Source organism: Athene cunicularia (assembly GCF_003259725.1).
Source record: "Athene cunicularia isolate RWA chromosome 4 unlocalized genomic scaffold, athCun1 chr4_part2, whole genome shotgun sequence".
Lineage (NCBI taxonomy): Eukaryota > Metazoa > Chordata > Aves > Strigiformes > Strigidae > Athene > Athene cunicularia.
Window position 1 is genome coordinate 7,783,289 of NW_020799099.1, and position 27,601 is coordinate 7,810,889.

Below are 27,601 nucleotides of genomic sequence, written 5' to 3' on the forward strand. Positions count from 1 at the left end.
AAGATCAGATGCATAAAAAGTAAATTCTTTTAGCTAATTTGCCTTGTAAGTCAGCCTGAGAGAATGTAACCTCTTGTATCAGTCTTCAGGGAAGAAAGCTTACCCGTATCTGCAATTATCACAGCATTTTTCTGTGCCCATGATGCCAGAGGAAACCTTTCGGAGTCGTTTGTCTTCAAAATGAGACAGGATGACTCTACCCAAGGGAATGCAGGGAATTAAATAAAACACCAAGAATTTACACATTAAATTTATTGCAGAAAACAGAGTTGAAATCATCATCATTAATTAATTCACCAGGGAGCCAATTATTTGGCCTCGATTCCTCTAAAGAAAAAGTTGAGCGTTTTTTGAAAAGTAAATAAGGAAACAGTTGATTTATACATATAAATATGCTGAGGGCCATTTCTTTTTTATGCTGCTTTTTAATATAAAACATATTTGAAGAACATGAGTATAAGATGCCTTCTGGTTACAATGCCCAGTTGTAACCAAGTCACAATGGCCCTTAAAGCTGACTGAAATGACATTAAGCATTAAATGGATTCCAGTACTCACTTCCTCCTGCAGCTATTTGATACGAGGTACTTCTCTATTTTTGCCAACATCTTCAGTTTGTACAACCGGAACTTTTCATTGTGTATCTCACTTAGAAGATGTCTGTCAGTCAAAAGAAAAGAGCAGCCTTAAATACTGACCACTGTTCCCCTGGCCCACACCCGAAATCAAATATGCCAGACAACTGTTTCAAATTAACCAGCAACAGCTAGAAAAATGTCCCACTAAAACTACACCCAAACCGCCTGCCTGTTTCTCCACAATCTTGATTCTTACAGCACAGGGCATACTCAGAAGAGCACCTTATCCATATTCATCTAAATATAATGATTATTCTAAACAGGGCAGGAGACAGGTTGTTTCTTCCAACCCCACAGGCCACCGATCTTCAGAAATCCATGCCAAAAGGCACAGAGGGGGGAAGAACAGGCAGAGAGCATTGACAGAGGGCAGTTTCTCTCACACTATTTTTCCAAACTGGCAAATTTTCATTAATGTCACCACCAGTTTACAAAATATGCTAGGATATCATCACTCTTTCAAGAAACTCAGAGGTGGCATGTCGACACAACTACATGTTGTTTAATTTAACATCCTTTATAACAATCACTGGAAGCATCCAACTGAAAAATAGCATGCAAGTACTTGATGTGTGAATGGAACACTTACTCTGCCCATGCTCCGAGCTGCTGCACAAGCCAAACCTGAGCTACCATCTGCACCACCCTCACTGTGCCACATGGCATGGAAAACAAGCCAATACCACAGGTGTTGGGCACCACATTAATGCAGCTACACCATTCCAGCTCAAAGTTAAGCTAAGACAGTTTTTGCCTGGCTGGAAAAGAAAGTAGGGAAGTATGTTGTTTCAGAGACTGGCAATCTGATGACACAAGTTTAAATGACTGAGTTCAGACTTTTCTGGGGTTTTCATTTTCATACCAGCTACAGACAAACCTAACAGGAGATCTCTACAATTGTAACTCCCCCACCAGAAAAAAGAAATATATTTTTCTACTTAGACACTTAAATAGTAGAGAGAAAAGGTCATTCTAAGGCATCAGCACTCTTAAGGGGTGATGATGGATCTAAAACCAGATCAGCCAGGGCTAAAACCAGGTCAGACAATTTCTAAGACAAGTGACCAAGTCTTACTACAGCCTGTCTTGCAAAGCATCTTCAGTAAGCAGAACTGGAACAAAACAAACTCATTAACATCAGTGAACTTGCTTTTTCTAGAAGATAACCAACATGTCATACTTCATACTGTGTGTATGCAAGAAAGGACATGGAACCATTATGAAAAATAAAATCACATTTCCAACAAAGCCCACCCTCCTCTTTCTTTCAGTATGTTTTGGCTATCCATGTGAAAGCAGCTGTCTTCAGTCATTTACCTGTTAAAAGTCAAATCTGTCACAGTCCACAAGACATGACAAGAAGCAGGAAGCCCATCACGACCAGCTCTTCCAATTTCTTGATAATAGGATTCCATTTCCTTAGGGGCACCGTAATGAATAATCATCCGGACATCTGCTTTATTGATGCCCATTCCAAATGCCACTGTAGCCACAACACACTACAAAACAGGAGCCACATGCTGAATGTTTTAAAATGCACATCAAGAATATGGCTGAACTAATGCTCACACACTTGGTGACAACCTTTTGCTACAGACTCCAAATTCAACCTAAATTACAACGGCTTTAAACCCACACTCAACTTCCACAGTACTGTTGTCTGATTTTCATCAGGTCAAAAGTACAGGATTATAAACACATCAGCAATCATGTTTGTGGCAAATACTAGAGTATTTTCAAACAATTACTCTCAAAATGCACAAAACCTGTTGTGAAGAGGAATACAAGAAGTCCCAGGATAACACTCTGCCTGCTCAGCTGCAGAAGGAAGAAAGCAGCTCACAGAACTTGCAATAATACTGTTCCAGCTACCACTATTTTCCTCAGATGCTATGCATTTTTAAGACTTAAAGGAATTTGAGACATGAACCAGGAATCCTATTACTGTCAGCATAGATCAGCTATTTCTTTGCCCAGAACTGGAAACAGAGTAAACAGGGAAAACATGATGATATTGCCAAATTCTTTTCTCTAACAGAAACTCTGTGATTATAAATAGGACCAAGTGGACTTAGTTTCCTACATACCTGAATTTCATCCCTCATGAACTGGTGATGGGTATCTCTCCTTTTTTTGATTCCCATACCAGCATGGTATGCACCACAGGTCACATTGAGTTTAATCAATTCAGACACAACCTGTTCGGTGGCCTTTCTTGAAGGGCAGTAGATGATAGTGGGGCCTTCAAACTCGTACACAGAACTGCTATAAATAATAGCAACATGTAAAGACACAGAAGTCACCCTTCTGCAAAAAGTCCAACTAAACTTAGTTGAAAAAGACAACATAGCTTTTCCAGCACTTCACCTGCTTGAGGATTTAGAAATTGAAAGAGATTTTAATTAGTCCACTCATATACAAATTGTCTGTCCTTTGGAAGAATGGACTTGGAAGTTATTTGGTGCTCAAGTTTATTTTGCAAAACACAGATGATTTTGGTTTCTGTAGAAGCAGCAGAATAATGTCTCTGAATTTCCTTAAAATCATCTGGAAATACACTTTTACATCTGTCACTTTTGAAAGGTTTGTATTTATGTAACAAGGCAGAAATGAACAATAAGAAATTAATTTATATTCCTAGAGAGGCACACATTGGAGCTTGCAACAAGTAGAACAGGGCCAGAAGGGGTACCCTACTGGGTCTGCTAACAGAAAGTGACTGCAATTCTCCTGCTCAGATTAGCTTTGCAAAATAATAATAATCTTACCACAGATTTATAACTGATTCACACACATTTTGCACAATACTGTCTGGAAAGTTACCCACTAGCCAATCTATAATCATTATTCAAATTGCCACAGTGCCAGCAGGTCCTGCAAGGATCTGAGGATCCTGAAAATCCTTAATGTTAACAATATGTGAACAGCAAGAGTCCATCGCTCCTTGCCTCAAAAGCCTTTTTTTCAAACTGGGAGAGGGAGGTAGGCACAACATGGGACATGACACAACCAGCATGTTATCAGACAAAGCACAGGCTCCTCCTCACCAAATCAGCTTAAGACTCCTACAAATTCTTAGTACACACTACCAAAAGCACCGAAGTATATCTGAGGGATCAATGAAAACAGGCTTAAATTCTTACCTTCCTTTTCTAGTAAGGAACTGCTTCAAATCCCTAAGGATATCTCCACTTCGTCGTCCAACTTCTAGATACAGGTTAGGTCTGTCAAAATTAGTACATGTGACCTGGGGATTCTTCAGGTTCAGACAATTCACTATATCTTCTCTAATCGATGGACTTGCAGTTGCAGTTAAAGCAACAATGGGAACCTGCAATGAAATTAGAAGAAAAGTATCAGTGAGAGTTCTCAGACTTTAACTAAAAACTCATGAGTCAAAACTGAAATATCATGTAAACAGGCACCTTAATCTGTTTATGATCAGTGGATCAGCTAACCTATTCGAAAAACATAATTAATACTTGGTTTCCTAGAGCTTTGGTCTACATTATTCAGGAGAGTAAACAGGGACAAAACACTGTTGAAAAACATTGTTTTTTTCCTGATTGTGTGCTTATTTTAGTTACATCTTCAACGAATCTCCAATGATTTTTCTTATGTGGTCAGCTAAATTTAGTGAGCATGGGACAAAACTTCCAAGAGCAGCACGTAAATTTCAGGTATAAATTTTCAAGCTTATGTGATAAATGCTTGAGGAGTGTTTAAAAAAATCAGAGTTGCTTCTTCTTGCAAGCCACTCACCCAAGCCAGTTAAAAAAAAAAATAAAATATTTAAGTCCCTCAATATTAAACCAGAAGCTTACAGACATCATCTTCTATAGCATAAGGATCCAACCAAGTAATTTAATTTTGAGAAGTTTCTGGTAGTCCAGGTTCAGAATACCATTCATTTAAGCATTTGGAAAAAAAAACAAAGCTCAAATTACTGACAGGGGCTGCACAAACTCCAAAACAGCACGGTCAGTACACCCAGAGAGCAACATCAAAAGATTGATATTTCAGACTATCACAAAATGAGATAGTATCCTTTTCTTATACTGGAAATCAAACATATCAAAACCTCACCGATGGCAGAGCCTTCTTTAATGAGCCTAAACTTCTAAAGGAATGTCGGAAGTCATGGCCCCACTCGGAAATGCAGTGAGCTTCATCAACAGCTATGAGGGTAATACCTGGTGGGCACAATACCACAGCACAGACATTAACACAAACCAACATGGGAGGTGACTAAACACAAACACCCTATTCTGCTCAACTTCAAGCTTTCCTGAGAAGCAGCCAGCAGTCTGCTTATATTTTTGTTTCTAGAACATGTTCTGCTGTATCAATTCCCCAAACTCATTTTTCTAATGGACTCTTTTGTAAAAAGGCCCAAGAGCATTTACAGACTCCTCACACCCCCCATGTCTGCTTCTTTCTCCCAGCTCCAAATCTCCAACACTCCTCATAATGGGTCAAAAACTCAAGCTACCTCTGACAGGACCTTTTCCCACACCCTGCTCCCCAGACTTCCTTAATAATAGTCACAAATACAGATTACATGTCATTAGCTTTATTTCTGGATTGTAAAACAGAGCCTGAGTGTCTCAGGTTTTCACTGAAGAGGTAAGTGAAACTCCAGAAAAATACAAGGGGAGAGGGGCTAAAGATGCCCCAGCAAATAACCTTAAAATTTTCTTTATCAGAAAACACCCTCAACTTGAGTACAGATATCTCATTCTAATCTGCATGTTCAAAGTGCCCTAACTGTCAGAGAGACCAAGCATACAGTTTCTCAGGACTCCAGAAACTCAACTGGCTGATCTTCTCCCTGCCTACAGCACTAGAAACTCAGTTCCTTAGTAAGAAAAAAGTTATTTGCATGAACATGCCTTGAATTTACCCTACTATAAGAGATGCATCAGCTGCATCATGAAAAGAGAGTTTAAGACGCACTACAGCATTTCAAAACACTGTCTCATTGTTACATTCTGAGAAAGATTAGAGACCTCGGAATACTTAAAAGGCTAAAATATTTAGTGATATACATTTCACTTCCTGTGATTTAAGGATCAGTGTTTTAGCACCTCTTTTCCCAGTAGCCTGTTTAATATTCCCATGCCAAAACCACACTAAAGTCACTATTCACATATGATCTTTTTTCATCAATGACAAGATCTTCTGACACCTTTTATCAGCAATCACTACACTAGCCTCTGAGCTCACCAGTGTTAAGAAATCGGTGAAAATTGTTAAAGCATTAAAAAAGGTTTAAACATAATTACCAATTTTAGCTGCCTGCCAACTCATCCACAACCTTATTCCAAACTTACCAATAGTTTGGTCAAGATCCTGAAGTAACTCTAAATTCCCCAAACAGAACTCTGGAGTCATATATATGACTCTGTACCGACCCCTGAAACATCAAGAAAATACACTATCACAGAAGGAAAAGCCTGGCAATTCAACCAAATGAAACAAACCCACCACTGTCTAGAAGATATAAGTGAGAACAAGTGCAGACTTCTGGATAGGGAACAAGAGGAAGTGAAGACTATAGAAAGCATTCCAGAGCAGTAGGAAAGCAAGGCAGTACACAGCATTACAAAAAAAAAGGAAAAACAGCACAGATATTTACTAGTCTTTCGAACAAGAGGGACTGTTGTGATGACTTGGTGACAAATACAGGTCTAAGACCTATGTCAAATCATGTATAAAGCACAACATAAAGCTGAGTCAACAAGCACAATCTCCTCAGAGGACACAATAGGGTGGCTATCGCCTCCCACACACTCAACCTGGGTGAATGCAAGCAGTGTCACTGACTGCCAGGTTCCAGGTCTGGGCCAGAAACTAGAGTTTCAGCAATGAAAGATCAGGGAGACATCCTACCTCTCAAATACAGCTACATCAGACCCTGAAGTCCCAGAAAGCTTAGCTAAGACTCACGCTTTGAGGCATTCTTTGATGTTTTTCGACTGAGCTGAACCAAGCAAGCAAGCTGGAATCTCTGACATCCTGCAGAAATAAAAAGCACAGTTATGAACAGATTTACTCTCAATGCTTTCTGTCTTTGCTTTCAGCCTATACCAGCACTTCATAAAGGAAGTTCAAGCTGTGAGGTCAGAGACTACTTTCTTCCAAGGATCTTTGTGGGAAAAACCTCTTGAAGAAGCAAGAGCGGTCAGTGCCTATTCCTGCCACCCAAATGCTCTTCCACTTCCCCTCCAGCTGTCCCCCACAACACACACACTTGGTAAGTGCAGTAAGGAAATCAGAGACATAAAGACCATTTTCCTTGTGCAAGAGCTAAGTTTACTAACAAGAAATCCAAAAGAAGAAAATAGGGTAAGTATATTTTCTTTAGCTATTATCTTACGCAGTACATCACATTTGGACCTAAGTCTTACTAGCTTGCAATTTTTTGTCTCACCTTTCAATCTTTTGTGAGCTACTGGTACTGCATCTGCTAGTTTCTAGTCAGGTGGCTGCTTTTTAATGACAAATTCAATAATTACGCCTACCATCTCAGCCACTTCATATCTGACCTCTTTCAGGACCCTGCAATCCCTGTCCTCTTGGCTATTTACTGCATTTACTACTTCATTTCAATAGCTTCTCCCCCCTTATTCCTCTGTGCTTCAGCCCTTGGCAGAACTGCACCCAGACTGACAATTACTGAATTGCATTAGGTTGTAGAAATTCAGTCTCCCAAGACTTCAGAATGAATGACCCACTGAGAAGGTAGTGAATAAACCCTTTCCACTGAGGAAAACGTGTAAAAGACAAAGAAGTAGCTGAATACATACAGACACCCTGCTGATTAATACTCAGTCTAGGAGCTGGCTCTATAACCAGCTTAGGCCGTCCAGCCATTCACTGCACACAGTCATGATGTGCAGCAGAAAATACCACATGTAATTGATGTTCCTTACTTCAAAAAATCTTCACATCCCCTTTTCACAAAAGGCTTGTTCTTTCTAAGTCAGGTAAGGCGGGAATGAACTAGACTCAGCATGATTTCCACAGTTTAAATGAAAAAATGTCAGAAGTGAGTAGCTGTTATAACAGAAAGCAAGTACATGAAGAGGAAGCATTATCAGATATTAAAATCAAGGAGATTTATCTTGACAACACCTATAACTGGCTCATGTAAGAGTGATTCAGTCACTCCCTAGTTCCCCAGTCAGACCTTTTAAGAAGTGAAGAGGCCAGGTGTTAGGAGACCTACTACACTGTCCGTCTTAAAAGTCTGTGTCACAACTTTGATCTGACTGGCCTACAGCTTCCAGCTGTACGTTGTTCAGATGTTAGTTCTCAGACCCAAAGAAAGCCCTACCAAATTCTGAAATAACTCTCACAGGCTGAAATAGTCTGTGAAACTCCACCATCAGTTTGGTCTACGCAAAAAGGGCCTGTGAATCCAGAAATACTTGAGAAGGATCCACCTTCAGGAACCACCCACTACCATAGATCATTTGCTAATTCAGCCTACAGTTCACGTAACTAGCAAATCCAGTCATCTTAGACTATTTACACAGTTTGTATGTGTTCCTCAAGAAACATATGCTTTCCAGCTAACACACAAACAGCTTGCTGTACAAAACTGCAACCTTAAACACCAAGAAATGCCACATGCAGAATCCGTGGGTTTCCACAGGAAATACAGCAGCAGCTTGTTACTACTGTGTTACTTACGTCAGCTGCAGCACCTGGTCCTCCATCAAGGAGATAAGAGGACAGATGACAATTCCTGTATATCCAGTGTAAACAGGAGGAAACTGGTAGCACAAGCTTTTTCCATACCCTTAAAGAAAAGAAGACAGAAGTGAAACATCATGCTTTCTAAGCAGTTATAACATACAGCTATAGAAGACAATTTTAACACCTTATTCAGCCCTAAATAAAAAAAGTATGTTCATTCTGCTAGCAAAGGAACAAAGGTGAAAGATAAACATGGTCAGCATTCATTTGATAGCCCTTTCTACACCAAGGTCGGTGACAAAGACTGTGACAGAAAAACAAATAGCCAGCAAAGCTAGCTCAGACATACACAGTCTCAATCAGGGCACCCTGCTCATATGAGCCACATGGACAGTCTCCAAGTCTGAGTCCTACTCTCCCCAAAAATGAAAAAGATTTTTTTGCTACTTGTTAGGATATAAAGGTAACTTACCAGTTGCCATGACAACAAGATTATCTCTTCTGTCTTCTAAAACAGAATTGATCACTTTCCACTGGACCCTTTAAAATAAACCAAGGGGAATATTTTATTTCTGCCACCACACAGCATGTAAATTTTGTCAAACTGCATATTCAGTTGCCTTTCCAGTTAAAAAAACACTTCTGGCTGCCTTAGGGTGTTGTCTTTGCACGCAGCAACCACTCCAACTGCTGCAGGTAGTCCCACCAGTGTTACAGTGGGTATCTCTAACAAGACTAAGGCAAGCAACATTTGATGCAGTCATTCACAGAAAAAAATCACAAAACAAACCATGTCTCCAATACATTAATAACTGATCCACAAACACTGTGAAAACTAGTTACCTTCAACTCAATACCTTGATTTTGCCAAAGCATTTTCATCCTTCTGTGGCCTCAACAAGTATACATAACTGCAGTCAATTAAAAAAAAAAATCCCTCTATTCCCATTTCCAAAAGTTTACCAAATATTTTAACTGACCAAAACCAACTTCCCCTTCAAGTGTTGCTCTTAGGCTGTGTCTCACACAGAAAACATTCCACCACTAGTCTTCCAGGAAGATTTCACCCCATTCTCATTGAACTTAAGAACTGTAACAGCAATGCTCATGAGTACATAAGCACATACTACACTGAGATTATGCCATACTAGATAGACAGAAGCTTGTCCCTCCTTAGAGACACATAACAAAGGATAACCAGACTCAGGCAGTAAATTTAATCATACTGAGAATAGTATCTGTGCAGTTTGTTGCTTGTTGTTTAAAACACTTGAACTACACCTAATAGAATAAAGCTCCAACCACAGGTGGTATGCCATCAGAAAAGTCAAGAAACTCATCCACTACTGTGAGAGTACAGTATAGTAGTTAATACTCCACAAGATTTGACATCTTGTTGCAAAGGCTGCTTTTCTTTTCCTAGTGATTTTGCACACGTCTTGGTCTGTTAGTGATTTTTTAAGTAGTAATAAAAAAACCACCCAAGTTTAAAGAAGAGAAAGAAAATTAATCCTAGAGCATACATTCTAACAGAAAATATACTTACGGTTTAAAAGAAGAATGCCCAAAATACGTCTTCAGGCATGTGATGTGGCTTTCAGTAGGTTCTGGCAGCAATGGATCTTCAGTAGGAGAGAGGAAACAAAAAATTTAATCACAGATGAGGTTTAAGAGACAAAGCACTGTCGTGACAAACAGCAGTCTGGTCATGGTTAGACTAGGGCCTAGGATTTGGGCAACTCCAGTGAAAAGAGATACACCCGGTTCTAGAGATATTTATGGACTAGAATAAAGGATTAAAACAGGAAACAGGCTCCTCAGAGACCCTGCATGATGAAGAGAACACGTCCTGATTAATGAGATAGAGCAATAGGTACAGTAATATATAGCTGCATTATTTGGAACTTGTTCAGATGAGGTACTAATGTGTTATTAGCCATGCCTTTAAAAGACCCTACTGAAGTTACACTAATCAATACCTGACACTGCAAGTTGCTAAGAAAGTCATGGTCCAAAAATTACATACAAGGGGATCCTGATCTTGCTGTGAAGACTGAAGAAACATATTCAAGATCTTTGCTGAAATTTAATATTGAGCAGTAGAAAGCATGATATTTCCACCTAGTCTGTGTCTGCTGGGCAAGCACCCATTCCCTGTAACAGTCTGTGTGGTCACTGTTAAAGAGATGAACTGAACAAAGAAACAATTAACTCATTCATCCCTATCTAGCACCCACATTCTGCTTGGAAGAAGCAAGCAAGTCCTCTCCTGACTGATGCTGTTACTTTCAGTGACAAAGTCCACAGTCTAACTTACAAAACCAGGGAAGGAAGCCTTTACACAGTGATGGGTCCAAACAAGCCAAGGTGTATTTCACCTCAGGTTTCAGCCTCTTGTCCCCATTTGATTTACCTCCAAAGCATTAGGTCAAGATCACTCCCAAGCCAGAATTTCCTAAGAAATGTACCACAAAGCAGCACTAGCGGAACAACAGAACAAAAGCATGCAGTGGAGGTACCATCTTCCCCTCTGCTGTGTTCTGAATAAGTCCCCTCAATTCCACATGACCTCCACATCCCCAGATCAGTTGTAGTCCCATTAAGCATACCATAATGTCTACTGATCAGGGCAGAAGAAAACTATGCTTTGCCAAGGACACCTTTAAATCTTCATCTTGACACACAGACAAATACTTCTTACAAAACCTGCATCATCTTTCTGCTTTAAGAAACCAAGCACAAAATGTCACTGTTCTTCCTCATTTCCTTCTGTAGACAGTGGATCTTTTCCTATTTAATCATGTACTATAATTTAAAACATACCCAAACATTCTTCTTCCTCTTCAATGCCTTCATCTTCATCACCATCTGGTGCAATGGTCAATTCTTTGTCAGGAGTTCTCCTGGATTTATTGGACTCTATTTCAGTTAAAACTCCTTTGGAATCACCTACATTTTCTAAAGACTGAGAAATCAGGAGAAAAAAATATTTCAGAACATGAGAAGGTAGATAAAATGCATGTCTGAGGTAGTATGATATTGGGACACTTGAATTTTGACCTACTTAATGCATAACACTTAGATCTATTGGCACACAGCACAGAGAAAAGCAGTGGTCAAACTACTTTACCAGTAGCATTCAAATTCCAGGAGCCATCTCCTGGGTACCATTAAAATAGCTTTTGTTTCTTCTTTGCAAAAGAGTTTTTAAACATCTTGAAGACATTAAAGTCTGTTATTTAATAAAGCCAACAGTTGGGAGGGGGGTGTTGTTTGGGTTTTGTTTTGGGTTTTTTGGGGGGTTGTTTTTTTGGGGTTTTTTTGGTTTTATTTTACTTTCAACTAGATGAAGGCACAAGTTTCACTGAGAAGTGACTTAAGATGCCAGTCACAAAAAACAGACAGAAAGGATGGGATCCCAATGTCACATTACATTAATTGTTTCCAAAACACGGTACATAGAGTAACACTAACTAAACCTTTTTTACTCAAGTTAACTTTTTCAATCAAAATTTATTTATAGAGCATTGACCTGCAGCACTGAGAACCATCCAGAAGAGACCCAGTCCTTCCCTAGAAGAAAATTCAACTCTTTTCTCAGAGCTTTGAGTTTTGCTTCCTACTGAGGTATAAGCAACACACTTAACCTTCACATGTGTAGAAGCACACAAACACTTGTGACTGCTCTGGCAGAAATGCTCAGTCACTTGAATTGAAATACATATAGCACACTCTGGTGGATCAGTAAGAAAGCCAATATAAAGCAGAATAAGACTCAACATCTAAATCTTTTCAAGAAACAAAAGTTACACCAGTAAAAGCACTTTAGGAGGCCTGCAAAACATGGCTACAAAGCAATCTGAGCTACAGCCAAGGTTAGCAGCACCTGCAGTGCACAAACCACCCTGTTGGCTCAACCCCCGATGCATGACACCTGGAGCAGATCAGTTTATGAATTAGAACCTACACAAATGCAGTAAGGGGATGGATCAAATCAAAGCTGGTATAGTAGATGCAGTAGGATGCAAGTGATATTCAAAGTCTAACACTAGTAAACTGAATCCTTTAGGTATCACATTCATGTCTTCTGTAAGCAACACTGTTTTGCTTCATATTCCCTCCCCTCAACTACACTACACTGGGACCCAAGAGCATCATCATTAGCAAAAAAAAAAGAAAAAAACAAAAGCCTGAAGTACTCACTTTAAGCATCTCCATTTCCAGTTCTTCATCACTTTCAATGACAGAGGAAATATTTTGTTCATCGTCTGCAGAGTATGCCTCCTAAAAATAAAAGATTTTCTTGTTACCAGCAAAATTATTCCTATTTCACTTACCACCTTCCAACCTCCTGTACATACTATAAACCACTTCCCTGTATGCTTTTACTTCTTACCAAAAATAACTAGGCTCAACATTCAGCTCTGAAGTGTACCTATTAAAAAAATCTGAAAGAAATATTAGAACATACAAGGCCCTGTAGTACAAGACAAAACCAGTAGTATCGCCAGATGTGTAAAACACTTGGAACATAAGGAAATTATAATCTGATTTAGGAGGCATCAATTCACATTCAGCAGTTACTAGAAGGACTGCTATTTATAGATCCCTTAGAAAAAGATCTGCTTTTTATTCATGACCAACTTGGAGATGTTCAAGTGCAGAATTTGTTCCCATACTGCAAGAAATTCTTTGATAGCATATTAGCAACTGAAAGAGGAAAACTATTGAGTCTATCTGGAGTTTCTGTATTCAGTACTAATCCTTCCAACCACAACTGAAGAGCAGCTCAGTTCTTGATTACCTCCACAAATATTTTCTAGACTGAGCCCTTCTTCCAGTCCATCTTAATATTCTCTCAGGAATAGAATTTAATTCTTGGGGGAAATTAAGGATGAGATCACTTCCTCTGCTGAGTGTCCATGATTAACAAGGACTTTCCTTATTACCTCAGGCACAGTTTTGTTGACCAGTTCTTCTGCAGCCTGATGTTCCAACATCTGAAGTTCTTGCTCGGTAATGTCTAGTGACATGAAGTCATCTCCATCTGCTCTGTCCTTAGAGCTGGCTGCTGCAGCTCTATCTTCCACAACAGTGTCACCTCTCTCTGCCTTTTCTTCATTACCATCACCTTCCCAAAGGGCAGCTAGTGTAGCATCAGAGCAGATGTTGAAGTCACCTTCAAGTTGTTTAGCAAATTCAGGCATTTCAACTTTTTGTGCTACAACATTTGCTGACTCTGCTTCAATGTTTGTTGGAGTTGTGCCACAGCTCCTCTCCAGTACAGAATGGGAACCTGAACCAAACAGTGTGCTTCTTAAGGCATTTACATTCTCCGATATGGCAGCTGTTATTTCTGTAGCCCTAGAAGGTAAAGCAAGAAAGCTCAACCAAAATGATAAAGGTAGTTACTACATACATCTCAGCCAGAAGAAGAACTGAGGATTGTAAAGTAGTCTGTCTCTTCAGATAGCGTTTGTCCAAAACTTCATAGGCTCACTCATATTCTATTGGCATTCCACTTCGGTGGGAATAAAATTAAATTTCTTTACACTGAAAAAAAAATCTATAAAGACTCTCCAAAAACCTTGATATTGCTCCCACACGATTGTTCCTTATATCAAGAGTCCAGACTTCTAACAGTTAGTCATGCAAGAGTCCTAAGTATTTATGAAAGAAGGTCTCACTGTGCATTTCAGCAAGAAACAGATGCAGCAAAGTTCAGTGCCAAACCCACTGCAATTAGACCAGTTAAAACCTATGTTCCTATGTATAAAACCAGTATTTTCCCATTGAGTGTACTGTGCTTTCTTTTCTTGGAAAAGGACACACAAGTAACAGATTGCTGTTAACACACATTTTGTTGCATGGAACCTCAGGGATCAAAGCCAAAACACTGATCTTACAGGTAAAGTAGAGACAGGCTGACAAAAGACTAACCTGGCTGGCAAATTTTCAGGTTGTCCAAAAGAGTCAGGGATGTGAGAAGCCAGATCCTTTATCTCTTCTGCTAGTGAAGTCAAGCGCTCTTTCACACCCTCTAGCATCATGTCATCTACAGGAAGGGCCATCAGAGTTATTTCACAATAACTGAGGTCTAACATCTATACACAAGTAAGTTCCATTCAAGTAACTGCATTTCCTACAATATCTACAGCTGATAAGACAGTGTTTTCCAGTGCTTAAAAACCAAGTACACGGACTCAGGCCAAGCCTCCATGTACTTGCATCTCTTCCATGCACTGCATCTCTTCCAGTGGCGTGTTACATGCATTCATGGAAAAAGGATACAGAACAGGACCATTAAGAAGTCATCTTCCCCCAGTATACTCTCCAGCTTCCATAAGAGAGCTGCTAACACACATAGGCTGACTAAACCAAAGCCAAACAATGGCACTTCATTATTAAAGGAATAGTACTGCCACTTCTGCTTGATTGAAAATTAAAATTCAGCCAGTACAAAAAGGAAGCAAACTTCCCTCCTGCCTCTTTTTCAACCATAGGCTACATGCAATACTTAGTTTTCCTGATGAAGCATGGAACTGAACAAAACCTAAGATTTTAGAATCACTTTTCTAATCAAGTAAATAATGCTAAGCTTCTCTAAAAAAAATATTGTGTCCTATTTGTACCCCTCAAGAAAAACATAACATCATAACATGGGGTTTTTTGTGGTCTTATTTCTTAAACTAGATTTCTGTCCCTGCATCAGCAGAATTGAAATTAACTCACTGAAGTGTTTCCATAAACAAACTGGAATTACAGCAGACGTTCTTACCATTTCTGCATACAGCAGAAACAAACTACATACCAAGACTACATTCCTACTTTACAATGGAAAATAGTTACACAGTATGGTAATGCAGGTCATCTAAGAGCCTTTACAGTCTGCTCCCTCTAGAAGCAATCTCTAATCACCAAGAAGCCAGACAATCCTGACAGAGATACCCTGAAAAAAAACTGTTGGGAAATAGATTATTCATATGTACATTGAATAAATGCCTTATACTCAAATGTATAATTTACCTCTTCTTACACAAAATAATTTCTGGTCACTGTTATTCATATTTTTCAGTTTTTGATAAATGATTAAACCAGCCTGCAAAAGAAAGGAAAAAAATTAGTACTCAGTACTCTGCAGAGAAACAACATCTTAGACAATAAACAAAACCCCCAAGACTTAATTCAAACCATGGCATGAATAAATTGTGAACATCAAATTCTGAGTTGTTCGCCCATGCTGTAAAACTGCAATGGTCTGCCTTACTGCATTGTTCATCACAACCAGATTACGTTTTACAGAATGCTCCACAAAAGGTAAAGTCCTGACTTGTGGTCCATGTTGCAGTGGATACTCTTATACAGATCCCAGCATGGTTACCTTAAAGTAAGCTGCAAATAAGAGATCTCCAAGTCTCACCATCTGCCCCACCTCATTCAGATTTTATGTAGTGCTCCATGTGAATAGCTATGAACCTACTAATATAGATTCTGTGTGCTTAATATTTCCCTTGATATGAATAAGTTCTAACAGGAAAATGCAGCCTAAAGCTAGGAATGTGCTAATTAGGCTACACATGTTAAGCAAAACATCTTAAAGAGGAAGCAGAAAGAAACAAGTTACTCCCTCGTGCTTTCCTGTGAGGCTCCAAAAGGCAAACCAGGTGAACAGAACGTAACAATAAAGAGGCATTGCCTGGAAAAAGCTGGCTACAACAGCTGCACCAGGCGCTAAAAAAATAGAGCTCCTGTCCTTATTTGTCTGGGTCTTAAGAAGTGCTAAGCCCTCCAGAGTTTAACATTTACCTAAAATTTACCTAAACTAGAAAATATGCAGTGTTTCCTGAGTCAGAAAACAGAAACCACTGCCTGACTTCCCTTCCTCTATCTAACCTTATCACAGAAATAAAAGCCTGAGGCAATTTTGTTTTGCTACTATAAAGAACACTTTTCTCCCAGGAAGCAGGGAGTACCCTGCAGCATACTGGTGAAACCCTTCACAGAAGTGTGGAAAAACTACACTCTTTCCAAAATAGTGAAAAAGCAGAGACTTCTACAGAGCTACAAAAACTCATATGCAACTAAATTACTCTTCCTGGTAATCCATACTGGTTCTGCTGTATTAGCCACTGGAGAAGGTTGTATTTCTTCAAAGCTGCTTATTAATTTTATCGCTCATATTATATTTAGCAGGGTTTTGGTTCTTAAGCAGCTCAAGAAAGATGACCAAAATACCATTAGAAAACACATCCAGAAGTGCTAACAAGCTACAGTTAATACCTGCAGAAGAGGAAACAAAAAAATAATTACCCACTTCACACTTCTGTAAGCAATTACTGTACTTGAATACACAACAGCCATGTTACACCTACACGGGATAATCACGCTGCAACAATCTAGGTTTACTCCACACAGATCTAAAATTCACCTGATCGCGCCATCAAAACTCACTTCCCTGAGGTGACAACTTAGAAGTGAATCCAAACACACAGATACTCCTCAGACTTGTCAGAACCTGTGTTACTTGGCACATTTGGATCATAGCCGAACTTCCAGGAGGTCTGCTTCATGAGTAAACTTCAATAAAAAGGCAAATCTTGCAACAGCATGAAATATTAAGAGGTAAGGAACTCATGGGAGGCTCAAGGTTGCTGTGGAAAGGTATGTTGCCTTCTCCCATCTACATTTAATTTTTTACGTGAAATGTTCAACACAATATCCTCTTCAGGTGATCTCACCGACAACACACATTACAGAGTCAGGTACAGGCAGATCATATTCAACAACAGAAGATATTATGAAGGTCTGGATGAACACTGAGGTTTAAAAAAAATTAAGACAGACACCTACTCGGTGGCACTTCCACCTTTAAGCATTCCATATCCACAGTGGAGCTCAGTCTTCTTACATTCATTATGTTCTGTAGCAGAAAGGCATTAAAACCAGCAGCTAACAGCATGAGAGAAGGAATTTATGAATATGGGTGGAATGGCAATCCCTTCTTGTACGTACATAAGCATCTGTGGCTGCATACAATTTTTGCTCTTCATTGAGTGGAAACTCTTCCCAGTTACTACAGCGGACAGATTTATCCTTCAAAAGCTGCTTGCCAAAAAGGTGTTTTACCAGACCATTTAGACTCCATATCTCCTTACACCTGAGCTGGGGAAAGAAAAAAAGAAGACTTGTTTAAAGGGGAAAGCAACTAGACCTAGCAGAATGTATTCCTAGAAGTGGCAAAGTGCACGCAATCCCTTGTTAGAAGCAAAGGACTCTGGGTTAGTCAGAACAAATCAGTTTCTCAAAGCAGTGACTGTCTGGCCTAATTCTGCTCACATCACATTAAAGGGTAGTTTGGCCATTCAAAAGCTGTACTTCCCTGCCTTGAAACTGCGTTGTTACAGGAGAAACCTCCATTGTCAAGCTGGAAAGATGGCATTAGGGCCAGATGAGTTCACACAATGTGAAGTGGTATTGTCATATTGCCAAAAAATAGGAAATATCTGTACAGTGTAGTGTCTGGGTTGATAATCAAAGCTGTAGACTTAAACAGCAACCCTTCTCTCCAAGAATTTTCCTATTATTTGCCTTTCTAATTAGAGGATCTTGATGTCAAACACCAGGAATTTATATAATACAAATGCAGGAAGATTAAATTTTGCCTGTAAGTTTTTACAAATCTGAAACCACGCACAAGCAAAAGAACGCAGTTCCAGAGACTATGGTAACCACCGTTCAGTATTATGAACTGCTGGGAAACAGTTCATAAGTCTTTAGAAGTCACCCCACCACACTGCTGTTTTCAATTGTTTTTATAATTGTATTTGTCAATCACAGTTGCTACATGCTATTGTCTTAATGGCCAGTTTGGGAAACTTTCCTTCAGACCCCACGGATCCAGGGCAGCCTTCTGCTATTCCAACTTGCAAAAACATCCAGAACTGACAAGACTAACGGCAGCAGTGCAGCATTATCAGCTAATCTCCTTAAATCTGGTATAGAAAAAATGCTCTACCCACTGTTCGTTTTAGGTTCCCCCAGACCTCCCCCCCTGCATTGTGCCATTATATCTAACCCTATTCTTTATTCTCTCAAGCTTCACTTTCAAGTTTATTTTTGGTTTGCTCTTTAGCAGAAGACTTTAAAGCTGCTATCAGAAATCATATTACTCATCTTCATAACAAATTATCCTGGAGTCGGATGCTGGGATTTAAAGAAAAAAAAAAAAAGAGGGGGGATGAGCTGAGGAAACTCCAACTCTTAGAAGAAAACAGCTCCTTCTATTGCTTGAGCAAAACAGTTTAATTTGTACAACTTCCAACCTACTAGGAACTGAAACTTCAGGGTGGCTCATATGGAGAGCACTGCCCCAAATGCTGATGATATATCATGCTTCCCCACTGTGATTTAATTATGCAGGGTATATAAAGCACAGAACAAAAAAAGGTGTTAGTAGTATTATATCTGGGCATAAGTCTCCGTCCTCCACCAGGAAATGACAATTGTTGCTATTATCCTACCAAACAAACAAAAAAAAAACCAACACAACAAACCAAACCCACACACAGAAGGAAAGAGAAGTGCATTGAGAGACTGAGTACAGGTAAGGAAAAGCCTTGCAGATACAAAACCAGAAAATCTTGAAGGGACATGGTACAAAAAAAGAGTGGCAGGATGATTTGGAAGGTAATGAACCTTTTGCTCTCTTCCCTAATAAGGCAACACATATCTTCTTATATCAAATGATATCTAACAAAAATCCAACTAAACTGAAATTCAGGGTGTGCCAAATGCAACACCAGTTCTAAACAGTGGGTTGTCAGGTGCTGGCAACTGCACCCACATGACAGCAGAGGCAACACCAACTTCAGACATGGAAAAAAAAAATATTTCTATAGCTCCAGATCATGTGGAAACATCTCTGCATGAAAGACTTCAGGGAAGGCCTTGATGCTTCCTTCCAGCACTAAGCAAGCCATGGTAGCAAGGCTACCTTCATTCAAACAGGCATCAGTCCTTCACTGCCTCCACAGCATTTCTTGCACCTTATTTCAAAAGCTTCAGCCGTTGCTGGAACAAGTACACCATCGCCAGCAGAACTCTGACGATACAACATTTTCATCACTAAGAAGTAAACAAAACGCATCTGTGGCTGAATTAAAAAGCCATACCCTGTAAATGCAAAAGGCAAACAGACCTGAAAGGAGACAAGTGTTCATTAAGAACTGGCTACTGAAAGCCAGTACTTATTCTGCAGACTTTGAAAGTGCGTTCTGAACTTATTTTTTAAAAATAAGTTATATCTCTGCTTTACTCTACAGAATGTTTGCTATCAGAATTAAATTGCTATGAAGACAAGGAAGCCTCCTTTTGCATAGCAGAATAACAAGATTCCCTCCCACAACAAAAAGGTTTTAAGTTTTACTTTCTCATTAGCAACGTCAGCCAGCTCCACAAAGCTCTTCAGTTTGATTTCAAAGTCACTCATCAGCTTCCATTGATCTCCCTCAATTCCTACGCCAACCTTTTTAATTGTTTCATCTTCAAGCAGTCTTTTGAGTCCCTTGGGAAAACCTAAAATAGATTAAGCCCAAACATGAGAAACGAAATACTGGAAGATGCCAGAAAGCCTAATAAAAGTGACAAAATCCTAGCACAAAGGCCACCAGCAAAAACCTGTTCTTTTAGAGGAAAAGCCCCCCCAAGTTGCTCTGTTTATGTGGCTGTTAATAATCTGGAATGACTGGAAACATCAACAGATTGAAATTTATCATCTCTAGACAAACAGGAATAAAATATTTGAAATAACAAATTTATTCTGTATCTGAAAACAGTTCAAGTAAAATTCAACAACCTTATTTCATTTGTCTTACTGATCATTAAAATCACATAACAAGAAGCAAACATAACTGAAAAATATTTTAATACTCAGAATTGGGCACTCATGAAGCCAAATGCAGTATTATTTCACTATTTTCCACATTCCTTCCCAGGAATTTCTTCCCAATTTTTGCCATTTCACATTCCCGGAAAACAGTTTAAACTGTACACATGGGAAATCACTAGGAAAACCAATTCTGTGGAGGCATACTCAGTGCTAACAAACACCAGGCTTATCCAACAATAGCATCTGGAAAACAGAATTTGCCAACCAGATCCTCCACCAAGCCCAGACAAGTCAGTCTTGTAAGTAAGAAAAAATATTCAAGGATAGACACAGATGCCCAAACTGATGGCACAGCAATCCTGGATCAAAGGATATTCTCAAGTTTACAGGACTGAATAAAAGCATGCAGCTTTCATATCTGGTTTTCTACAGAAGAAAACTGCCACAGACACTTTATACTTGAACAAAAGCAGCCTTTTTCTCCCCATGTGCATTTGCATTTAAAATTCAGAGCATCTTATTTAAATATATACCTTCAGGAACCCACAGCTAGACACCCTAAGTTAGCCTTAAGTGTGATTCCAGCACCTACAAACATGCAGTATTGCACAAAAAAAGTAGAACTTCATATCTGCCTTGGTTCTGAAAAATGTCATGTTTTCGCTACTGTAACAGGTATATACTTCAACAAGCACTTTGCATGACTGATTTTATTTTTACAGAACTATCTCCACACTTTTATGGCTACACATTATACAGACACTTCTGCAACTACAGCCACCACCAGCTGTGTTGTGGACTGTGAAACTGCAGGTCCAATTCAAAGCATTAGAAAACTACTGTTAAAAATTCACAAAATTGTAGTAGCCTGGTGCTGTAAGATGGAGACAAAGTACAACATTGTCAAGGTACCTCAGCCATAACACAATATGGAGAATTCTCTGCAGAGGAGATCAATATAGGCGATCTGAATAAAAGCCTGCAAAATGCAGCTGATATTCTTAAGTGAAAATCACTTGTTCAGTATATCATCAAGAAAACCTTTAAGGATGGGACCTTCCCAGTAGAGTACTTGTGCTCCATTTCCATCACCTCATTTCTAGAAAAGTAACCATACAAACTAGAAAAATCTGAGTTCAAGACTATACAGAGGCTACAATCTGAGAAACATGCCACATTTTCTTAGAAGTCTACAAGGAAAAAAAAAAAAAGAAATAGAAAATTATCAAGAACTCTCCCAGTAACTACATATAATTTTGGCCTTCACACAAAGTTCAAGAACTCTCCACTCTTCCTCCTTCAGAATGAAGCATTATTTGTCACAAAAAAGGTAAATCTTATGCACCTAACTAATTCTACCCACATCTGCATTTCTGTATCAAATGTATTCTGCATAATAAGCAGAAATTGGCTGTGGTCCCTGTAAAAAACGTTGATGTCTTACTCAGTTCAAAATGCATCTCCCACTGGCAAGAACAGAAATTTTAGAAAATTATTCAGGAGGAAACATCATCATCTGCTGTAACACACAGTAGCCCACATGCAACTGTACTCAGCATCAACACACAAACATCTTCACTTTCAGAATCAAAAGCATTTCAGCTCCTTATGCCTCTTCTTCTCTTAGCTTCCTTTTCTCAAATCTTTTTCTTTTGTGCACTTGTACCTTTCTGCCTCCCAGATTGAATAGCCGTCAGCAATTAAATTTTCCACCCCATTTGCTATAAATGACAAAGGATTGAACACCAACATTAAAATTATCGCTATTATATCTCAGCATGCATACCCCAGGGAAATCAGAGACATCTCACAGGCATAGTTTCAATCTAACATTCAAACCAAAGGTTATAAAATTGCAGCCTCCTTCCCTCATTCCTATTTGGAAGCTTTTATTCACAACCGTAATGAATTCAGACTCTGCTGAGCACACCCCCTTCTCTCCCCATAGCTGCATCGCACCAGGTATCCAGTATTCTTCCTGAAAACCAATGTCACAAAAATGCAGGTATTAGGAATGAACAGCAGAACCACCACCATTTTTGAGGGGTTTTGTTATTGAAACCAAATTAAAAAGGAATGCAGCCTGCTAAATTTAGGTCTGTTTATTTTCGTGCTAACAGAAAGCTCATTGTATGAGCAGGAATTAAATTTTTAAAACTGAATTAAAATATTCTTTACCAAAGAGAAAAATAATCCCAAGATTCTTTTGCTCTGTTCAGAACCCAAAACACTCTGTCAGCACACATGGCAAGGCTTAGGCTAAGATCCCCTTGATATGTATAGGCAATACTCAAAGAAGAGATGCATTTATTAGAGGTGGGAAAGGGGAGAAGAACAGATTTCTACTATCCACAGAGTATGAAATATCAGCTATTGATCAAGGCTTACATTCAAACTTAATCACAAGACACAGAGGGCAACTCATGCTGTAATTAATAAGAAGGGAGGAAGTACAGTACCTGCCATTGAAGAGATATGAAACAAGTAACATTTCTCCTCAGTTACACATATCTGTATTACAGCTATTTTTGCCATTTTTCCCTTAGTATATGATGGTGGCCATTCCATATCAAATCCAACGGCAGCCCCATCTGATAAACTCTGCCTGAAAAGAAATGCATGTTCTTCACATTTAACTGTTCTTCTACCTGTATTGAAAATATCAAGCTTAAAACGTCTTACATAAAGATGATTAAGAGAATCTCAGCCAGCACATGTTTCCTTTCACATGTACAAGATACAAAAAAACCAAGACCATAAGGAGGTGAAATCCCTGCTAGTTCCAAAAGCTACAAGAAACCCTTCAAACCTTAGCAGATCTTACTGCATGCAAGTAGTAGCATAGCAAGCCTCAGGGAATAGTCAGGTACAAAAGGTCATGGAATAGTTTATATTCCCTTGAAAGTTTGTTCTTTATCCCACCGCACTGGAAGTTTTGTACAGATTTTCTTTCCCAGTAATATGAGCTGCGCTATGCAAAAAATGCGGTAAGAAAATAATCTGTTTGCATAATGAATTTACTACCTTTTCTTCAATTATACAGTCCCCAGTTATGAACTAACACATATGCTTGATTTCTTACAGCTCATACTCCCCCTGAAGTCACTGAAGTTCATGGAATTATCCATACCACAAAAGGCAAATGACTTGCATTCAAGCCTTTACTGCTTTTGCTTAAAGGGACTGCAAGATTCAGTGATGGCATCTCCCATAAAAAGTCCAAATGGGAAACTATTAACTGCATAGCACAAAGAGGTGTTTTTAAACCACCACACACTGTAGCGAAACCAGGGATCTCTCTCACAGGGATAATTCACCATCATGAGAAATAGGTTCAGTTTCTGCTTGCAACCAGTACAACACATTTGCCATGCATAACAAGAGAGCAAACATGACCAGATGTTTTCTCTGGCTGAACTGTTGACCTCTGGACACATCAAATGCACAATCAGCCAGAAAGAGACAAAGAGCCAAGCCCTTTTCAAAAATAAAAATTAAAGAAATAAGGGCTATTACCTGATATCTTCTGAGATAAAGGAACAGTCACTGGCTTCGTAGCTGTAAACAACAGAGCCACAGAACTCTAGGAATGGCAGCCCATCTTCCAAAACACTCCTCTGAACAGTGGACTTCTGTCGAACAACATTTGGAAGAAGCTCTGTTACCAGCCACAGAGATACATCAGCACTGCAAATGCTGCATGAGACTTCAAAGCTGCATCCCAGCAAGGCTGGCACTGGTGGTTACTGAAACCTTGCAGGAGAACTGCGCTCCACACGCAGGGCCTGTATCACTGTCAACTAATAGCATGACATCCCCTCCTTAATAAAAACATTCAGGTTCACACCCCAGTTTCTTTGCTCAACTCCGAACACTTGGACTGAAATCATGCAGGCCGAGTTTTCAGCTCAATTTAATTTAGTTGGAGTCTTCACACCAAAGAGATTCAGTAGCTTTCCAAGAACAAGGTGAGGGAAGACATCCATTTTTGAGTGTCAGAAACCCCTCAACATTACTTCAAATGCCGCACCACACTTGCATGCGTCAAATTTGAGGAAAAAAGATATTAAAAAATGGACAGTAATTTGATGAGTCATTTCTCAAGTCATTCAAATCTGGTCAGACTAAAACTCTCTGATGTATCTCTACTGCATGCTGTAGTGAAATAGCTGTTCCCCATTTCCTTCATCCCCCATTTCAGCCAGTCTACTTCACTTAGCCCTGCCAGATATAATGTGTGAACAACTTCAAAGGTCTAAGTAAACTCCACTGATTTAAAACTATATGCAATATTTAAAAGGACCAATATCCTCCAACAGCTGATGAATACTGGTTTACAAATTGAAGTTTTAAGCACACAAGGTAAGGTGAAATGTAACACTGTTTTCTTCCCCTTTTCAGAAGCATATTTACTACAAGTTAGTGCCTGAAAAATTTACTTGAACAGCAAGTTACATCACCCTGCCTGAAAAACCTTCAGTCTGGTTAAAAATATGCAAGCAACTACAATGCCAGTAATTGCAAATAGGGTTAAGTATCACACACTTGAAAAACAAAACAATCTTGTCACTCAAAAGAGGCCACAATACAAAAATCAGGTTTGAATACAATTTCAGAAATAGTAAGTTGCCTGGAAGAGGGAGATTCTGAAACAAAAATACTGCTGACTTTATGCTTGCTCACCACCACATTTCCTCCCATTTGATGAAGGATGAAAGTTTAATCAAAACCCTCCTCAAAGAGCTTGTTGAGGCAGGGTGCTGCAGTACACAGGCTGTACACCACAGCCAAAGTAAGTCATGTTGGTTTTAACTGACTTTTTTTTTCCCATGCTACTAATTCTTTCACTTTATAGAAAGAAAATTGCTGAACTGGATCGTCTGCTTTTCTCTCATTAATTACTTTTTTAATCATTAAAGCAGTTTCAGATGTTATGGGGGGAGGTTCCTTCTAGCAGGAAATTTTATACTGAAACTGCTCATATATTCAAAAAAACATCCAAGGACACATTAACATTTTTGGAACACCAGAAACTGACATAATCTCGATGATCAATTAATTCTTCTGATATCTCCGAGTTGCAAAACTTTCTGAAATACTGAATACATTGAAACACAGAAAGCTGGATGGCCTTAGCAGAACAAATTCTGCTGTCAGGCTACAACTCAAACTCTCAAATTACATAGATGAAAAATCCCCAGTCCTTGCTGCTATACAGCCCACAATACTGCATGAACAAAGCACCAAAAGCTTCCTTATACTGCAGTGATTTTGTCACCAAAATTCAAGATTATCAGGGAGAAATCTCTACAGAAGTAACAGCAACAGCCTTTGTCGATGCATGATATTTTAATTAAAAAAAAAAGATACTTTAACAAGCTAATTCAACCAGAAAGAACACAAGAGTACCTAAACTTAATTACAATTGATAGGACAAAACAGCAGCAAATATTCACAAGTATCAGAGGCACAGGTCTAACTAAAAACATGTAGTCCAATATTCTTTAATTATGCAGCTTGCAACAACTAAAATTCTCCCATGCAATGACATACCTTTTTATCACCCAAAACTCCCTCTTGGTTTTCTGTAAGCATCCACTGTGGATATTTATTCTGCAGACTAGTAGTTCGCACATCCATTTTATTCATTTTCCCCACATTTCTGTTACATTTGAATTTAAAAAAGAAAAAAAGAACAAAAAACCAGAATAGTCAATAATTTGTATAAAGATGACCTGTTGCTATCATCAGGCCAGAAGAAGGTTAAGAAAGATCACTACTTTGGATTTAAAATGCTTTGTGCACAAGTATTTACAGAGTTGCCCACACCAAATGGCAGAAAGGCTTTAGGCATTATATTATTGTTCACATGTCAGTAAGAAAACCAAGAATAAAACATATATGAAAACCTCTTGAAGTCCTTCTGGGAAAAAAGTTCAGTCTAATTTTTATGGAGATCAGTGACTCAGAACAGAAGAGTATACCTACTGCCATCTCTGGGCAACACAGCCCTCATTAGACAAATGTATCTGGTGTTCTAGATAACAGCATAGGAACCAGCCACCTAGCTTAAAAGCAGTCAGCTGCATTTACTGACAAATGCAGTCAGAAAAATTCAAAACAACAACTACCAGACTCAGAAATATTGCCCCTAGCAGGGCTGTGAGCCCACAACCAAGATAAAAAACATGCCAAATTTCTAGGGCACACTAAATCCAACTAGGCATATGCTGCTATGCTTTCTGGTGCGGACTTGCTGAGGTTACTTATGAATTTACCAGCCCTGGATTCAAACAAAATGAGTTCACCAAGCAGAGGCAGCCTATTTCCAGGACATCAGAAGCAGGGTGCATCCCCTGAAATGGGAACACACTCCACAGAGAAGTTAGAAGAGATTTAAGTTAGGAAGACACACTGACCAAAACAGCAGATTTTCAGCTCTGATGACTGGGGTTTTCTTTCAGGGAAGTGGAGCAGGATTTTATAGTTGTGAGCAAACAATGACTGAATCGAAAGTCCCAGCTTCTCCCTAGGCTGCTTCTAATGTGATTTAGAAATCTTCCTGGAGATGGAGGAAAACAGTTCACATAAGAAATTTATTCTATCCTGCTTCTTCCCACTAGTCCCCAGGTGCTCAATACACTTTAACAACAAAATCTTGCCACTGCTGTCTTAGTAAGAACATGCTTTTCAGTTACACTTCCTCATCAACTATAAAGTACAAACCCTAGGCAAATTGTGCTGTTTCAGTTCTTCAGTATTCAAAAACACCTTTTGATTTTTGATTATCTAGTCTAGGCAGAATTTCTCCCTTGGTTATTTGTCCACTTCTGCAGTAGCATAACAAACCACCACCTTTAAAGACAACTTCAAAAAGTATTTGAATAATAAACCAGTCACAAAATAGCCACCAGGAAGATGGCTTAAGCAAAGCCATTCTGTTCCTGGGAGCTACAGTTGCTGCAAACAAAATAAAACAGCAGAAAGGCGAGAAACAAAAAAAGGACACCCTGCAGCACCCACCCCACAGCTCTAGCCACACATTTTTCTAAAAAACATAACTGAAGAGTGCCTTTGGTAACTACACCACACGAGCTGCTCACGGGGTCATCACCCACCTTCCCAGAGTTAAAGCAAGAACTTGCAAGCAGTAAGCATTGCATGGGCAGCTGCCAACCAACGACGGCAAGACCTGCTCCAAGTTAACAGGGGTCCCTTCGGGACAACAGGCAGCAGACACAGAGCCGCAGCAAAGTCTCTACACAGGCGACAAAACGTCTCATTTCTTCACAGGAAAACGGCAGCCTCACCGCCCCTCACCTCTGAGCAGAAGTGAGAACCCCCAGCCCACCCCCGCAGCAGGAACCCCTTC

At 39.3% G+C, this 27,601-nt stretch overlaps 1 protein-coding gene across 4 annotated transcripts in view; it reads right to left on the reverse strand.

Annotated features, from left to right (window-relative positions):
• WRN (Werner syndrome RecQ like helicase) overlaps positions 1 to 27,576 on the reverse strand; it is a 47,011-nt gene extending 19,435 nt beyond the window's left edge. Inside the window, exons 1-22 of one of the 4 annotated variants that reach the window (XM_026847853.1) lie at positions 27,348 to 27,576; positions 25,783 to 25,891; positions 23,746 to 23,861; positions 22,689 to 22,834; positions 19,768 to 19,916; positions 17,355 to 17,504; positions 15,369 to 15,441; positions 14,283 to 14,397; positions 13,292 to 13,706; positions 12,546 to 12,626; positions 11,166 to 11,307; positions 9,889 to 9,964; positions 8,815 to 8,882; positions 8,337 to 8,445; positions 6,588 to 6,656; positions 5,972 to 6,054; positions 4,725 to 4,831; positions 3,782 to 3,969; positions 2,726 to 2,903; positions 1,956 to 2,137; positions 559 to 660; positions 104 to 196 (exon numbers count right to left, since the gene is read on the reverse strand). In XM_026847853.1, the coding sequence (XP_026703654.1) occupies positions 104 to 196; positions 559 to 660; positions 1,956 to 2,137; positions 2,726 to 2,903; positions 3,782 to 3,969; positions 4,725 to 4,831; positions 5,972 to 6,054; positions 6,588 to 6,656; positions 8,337 to 8,445; positions 8,815 to 8,882; positions 9,889 to 9,964; positions 11,166 to 11,307; positions 12,546 to 12,626; positions 13,292 to 13,706; positions 14,283 to 14,397; positions 15,369 to 15,441; positions 17,355 to 17,504; positions 19,768 to 19,916; positions 22,689 to 22,834; positions 23,746 to 23,861; positions 25,783 to 25,878 (2,738 nt within the window). In that variant the 5' untranslated portion in view covers positions 25,879 to 25,891; positions 27,348 to 27,576. Of the gene's footprint in view, positions 1 to 103; positions 197 to 558; positions 661 to 1,955; positions 2,138 to 2,725; positions 2,904 to 3,781; positions 3,970 to 4,724; positions 4,832 to 5,971; positions 6,055 to 6,587; positions 6,657 to 8,336; positions 8,446 to 8,814; positions 8,883 to 9,888; positions 9,965 to 11,165; positions 11,308 to 12,545; positions 12,627 to 13,291; positions 13,707 to 14,282; positions 14,398 to 15,368; positions 15,442 to 17,354; positions 17,505 to 19,767; positions 19,917 to 22,688; positions 22,835 to 23,745; positions 23,862 to 25,782; positions 25,892 to 26,009; positions 26,043 to 27,347 lie in introns of those variants that run through there. The other 3 variants (XM_026847852.1, XM_026847851.1, XM_026847854.1) reach the window with 3 other exon arrangements.
• Positions 27,577 to 27,601: the final 25 nt, after the last annotated feature.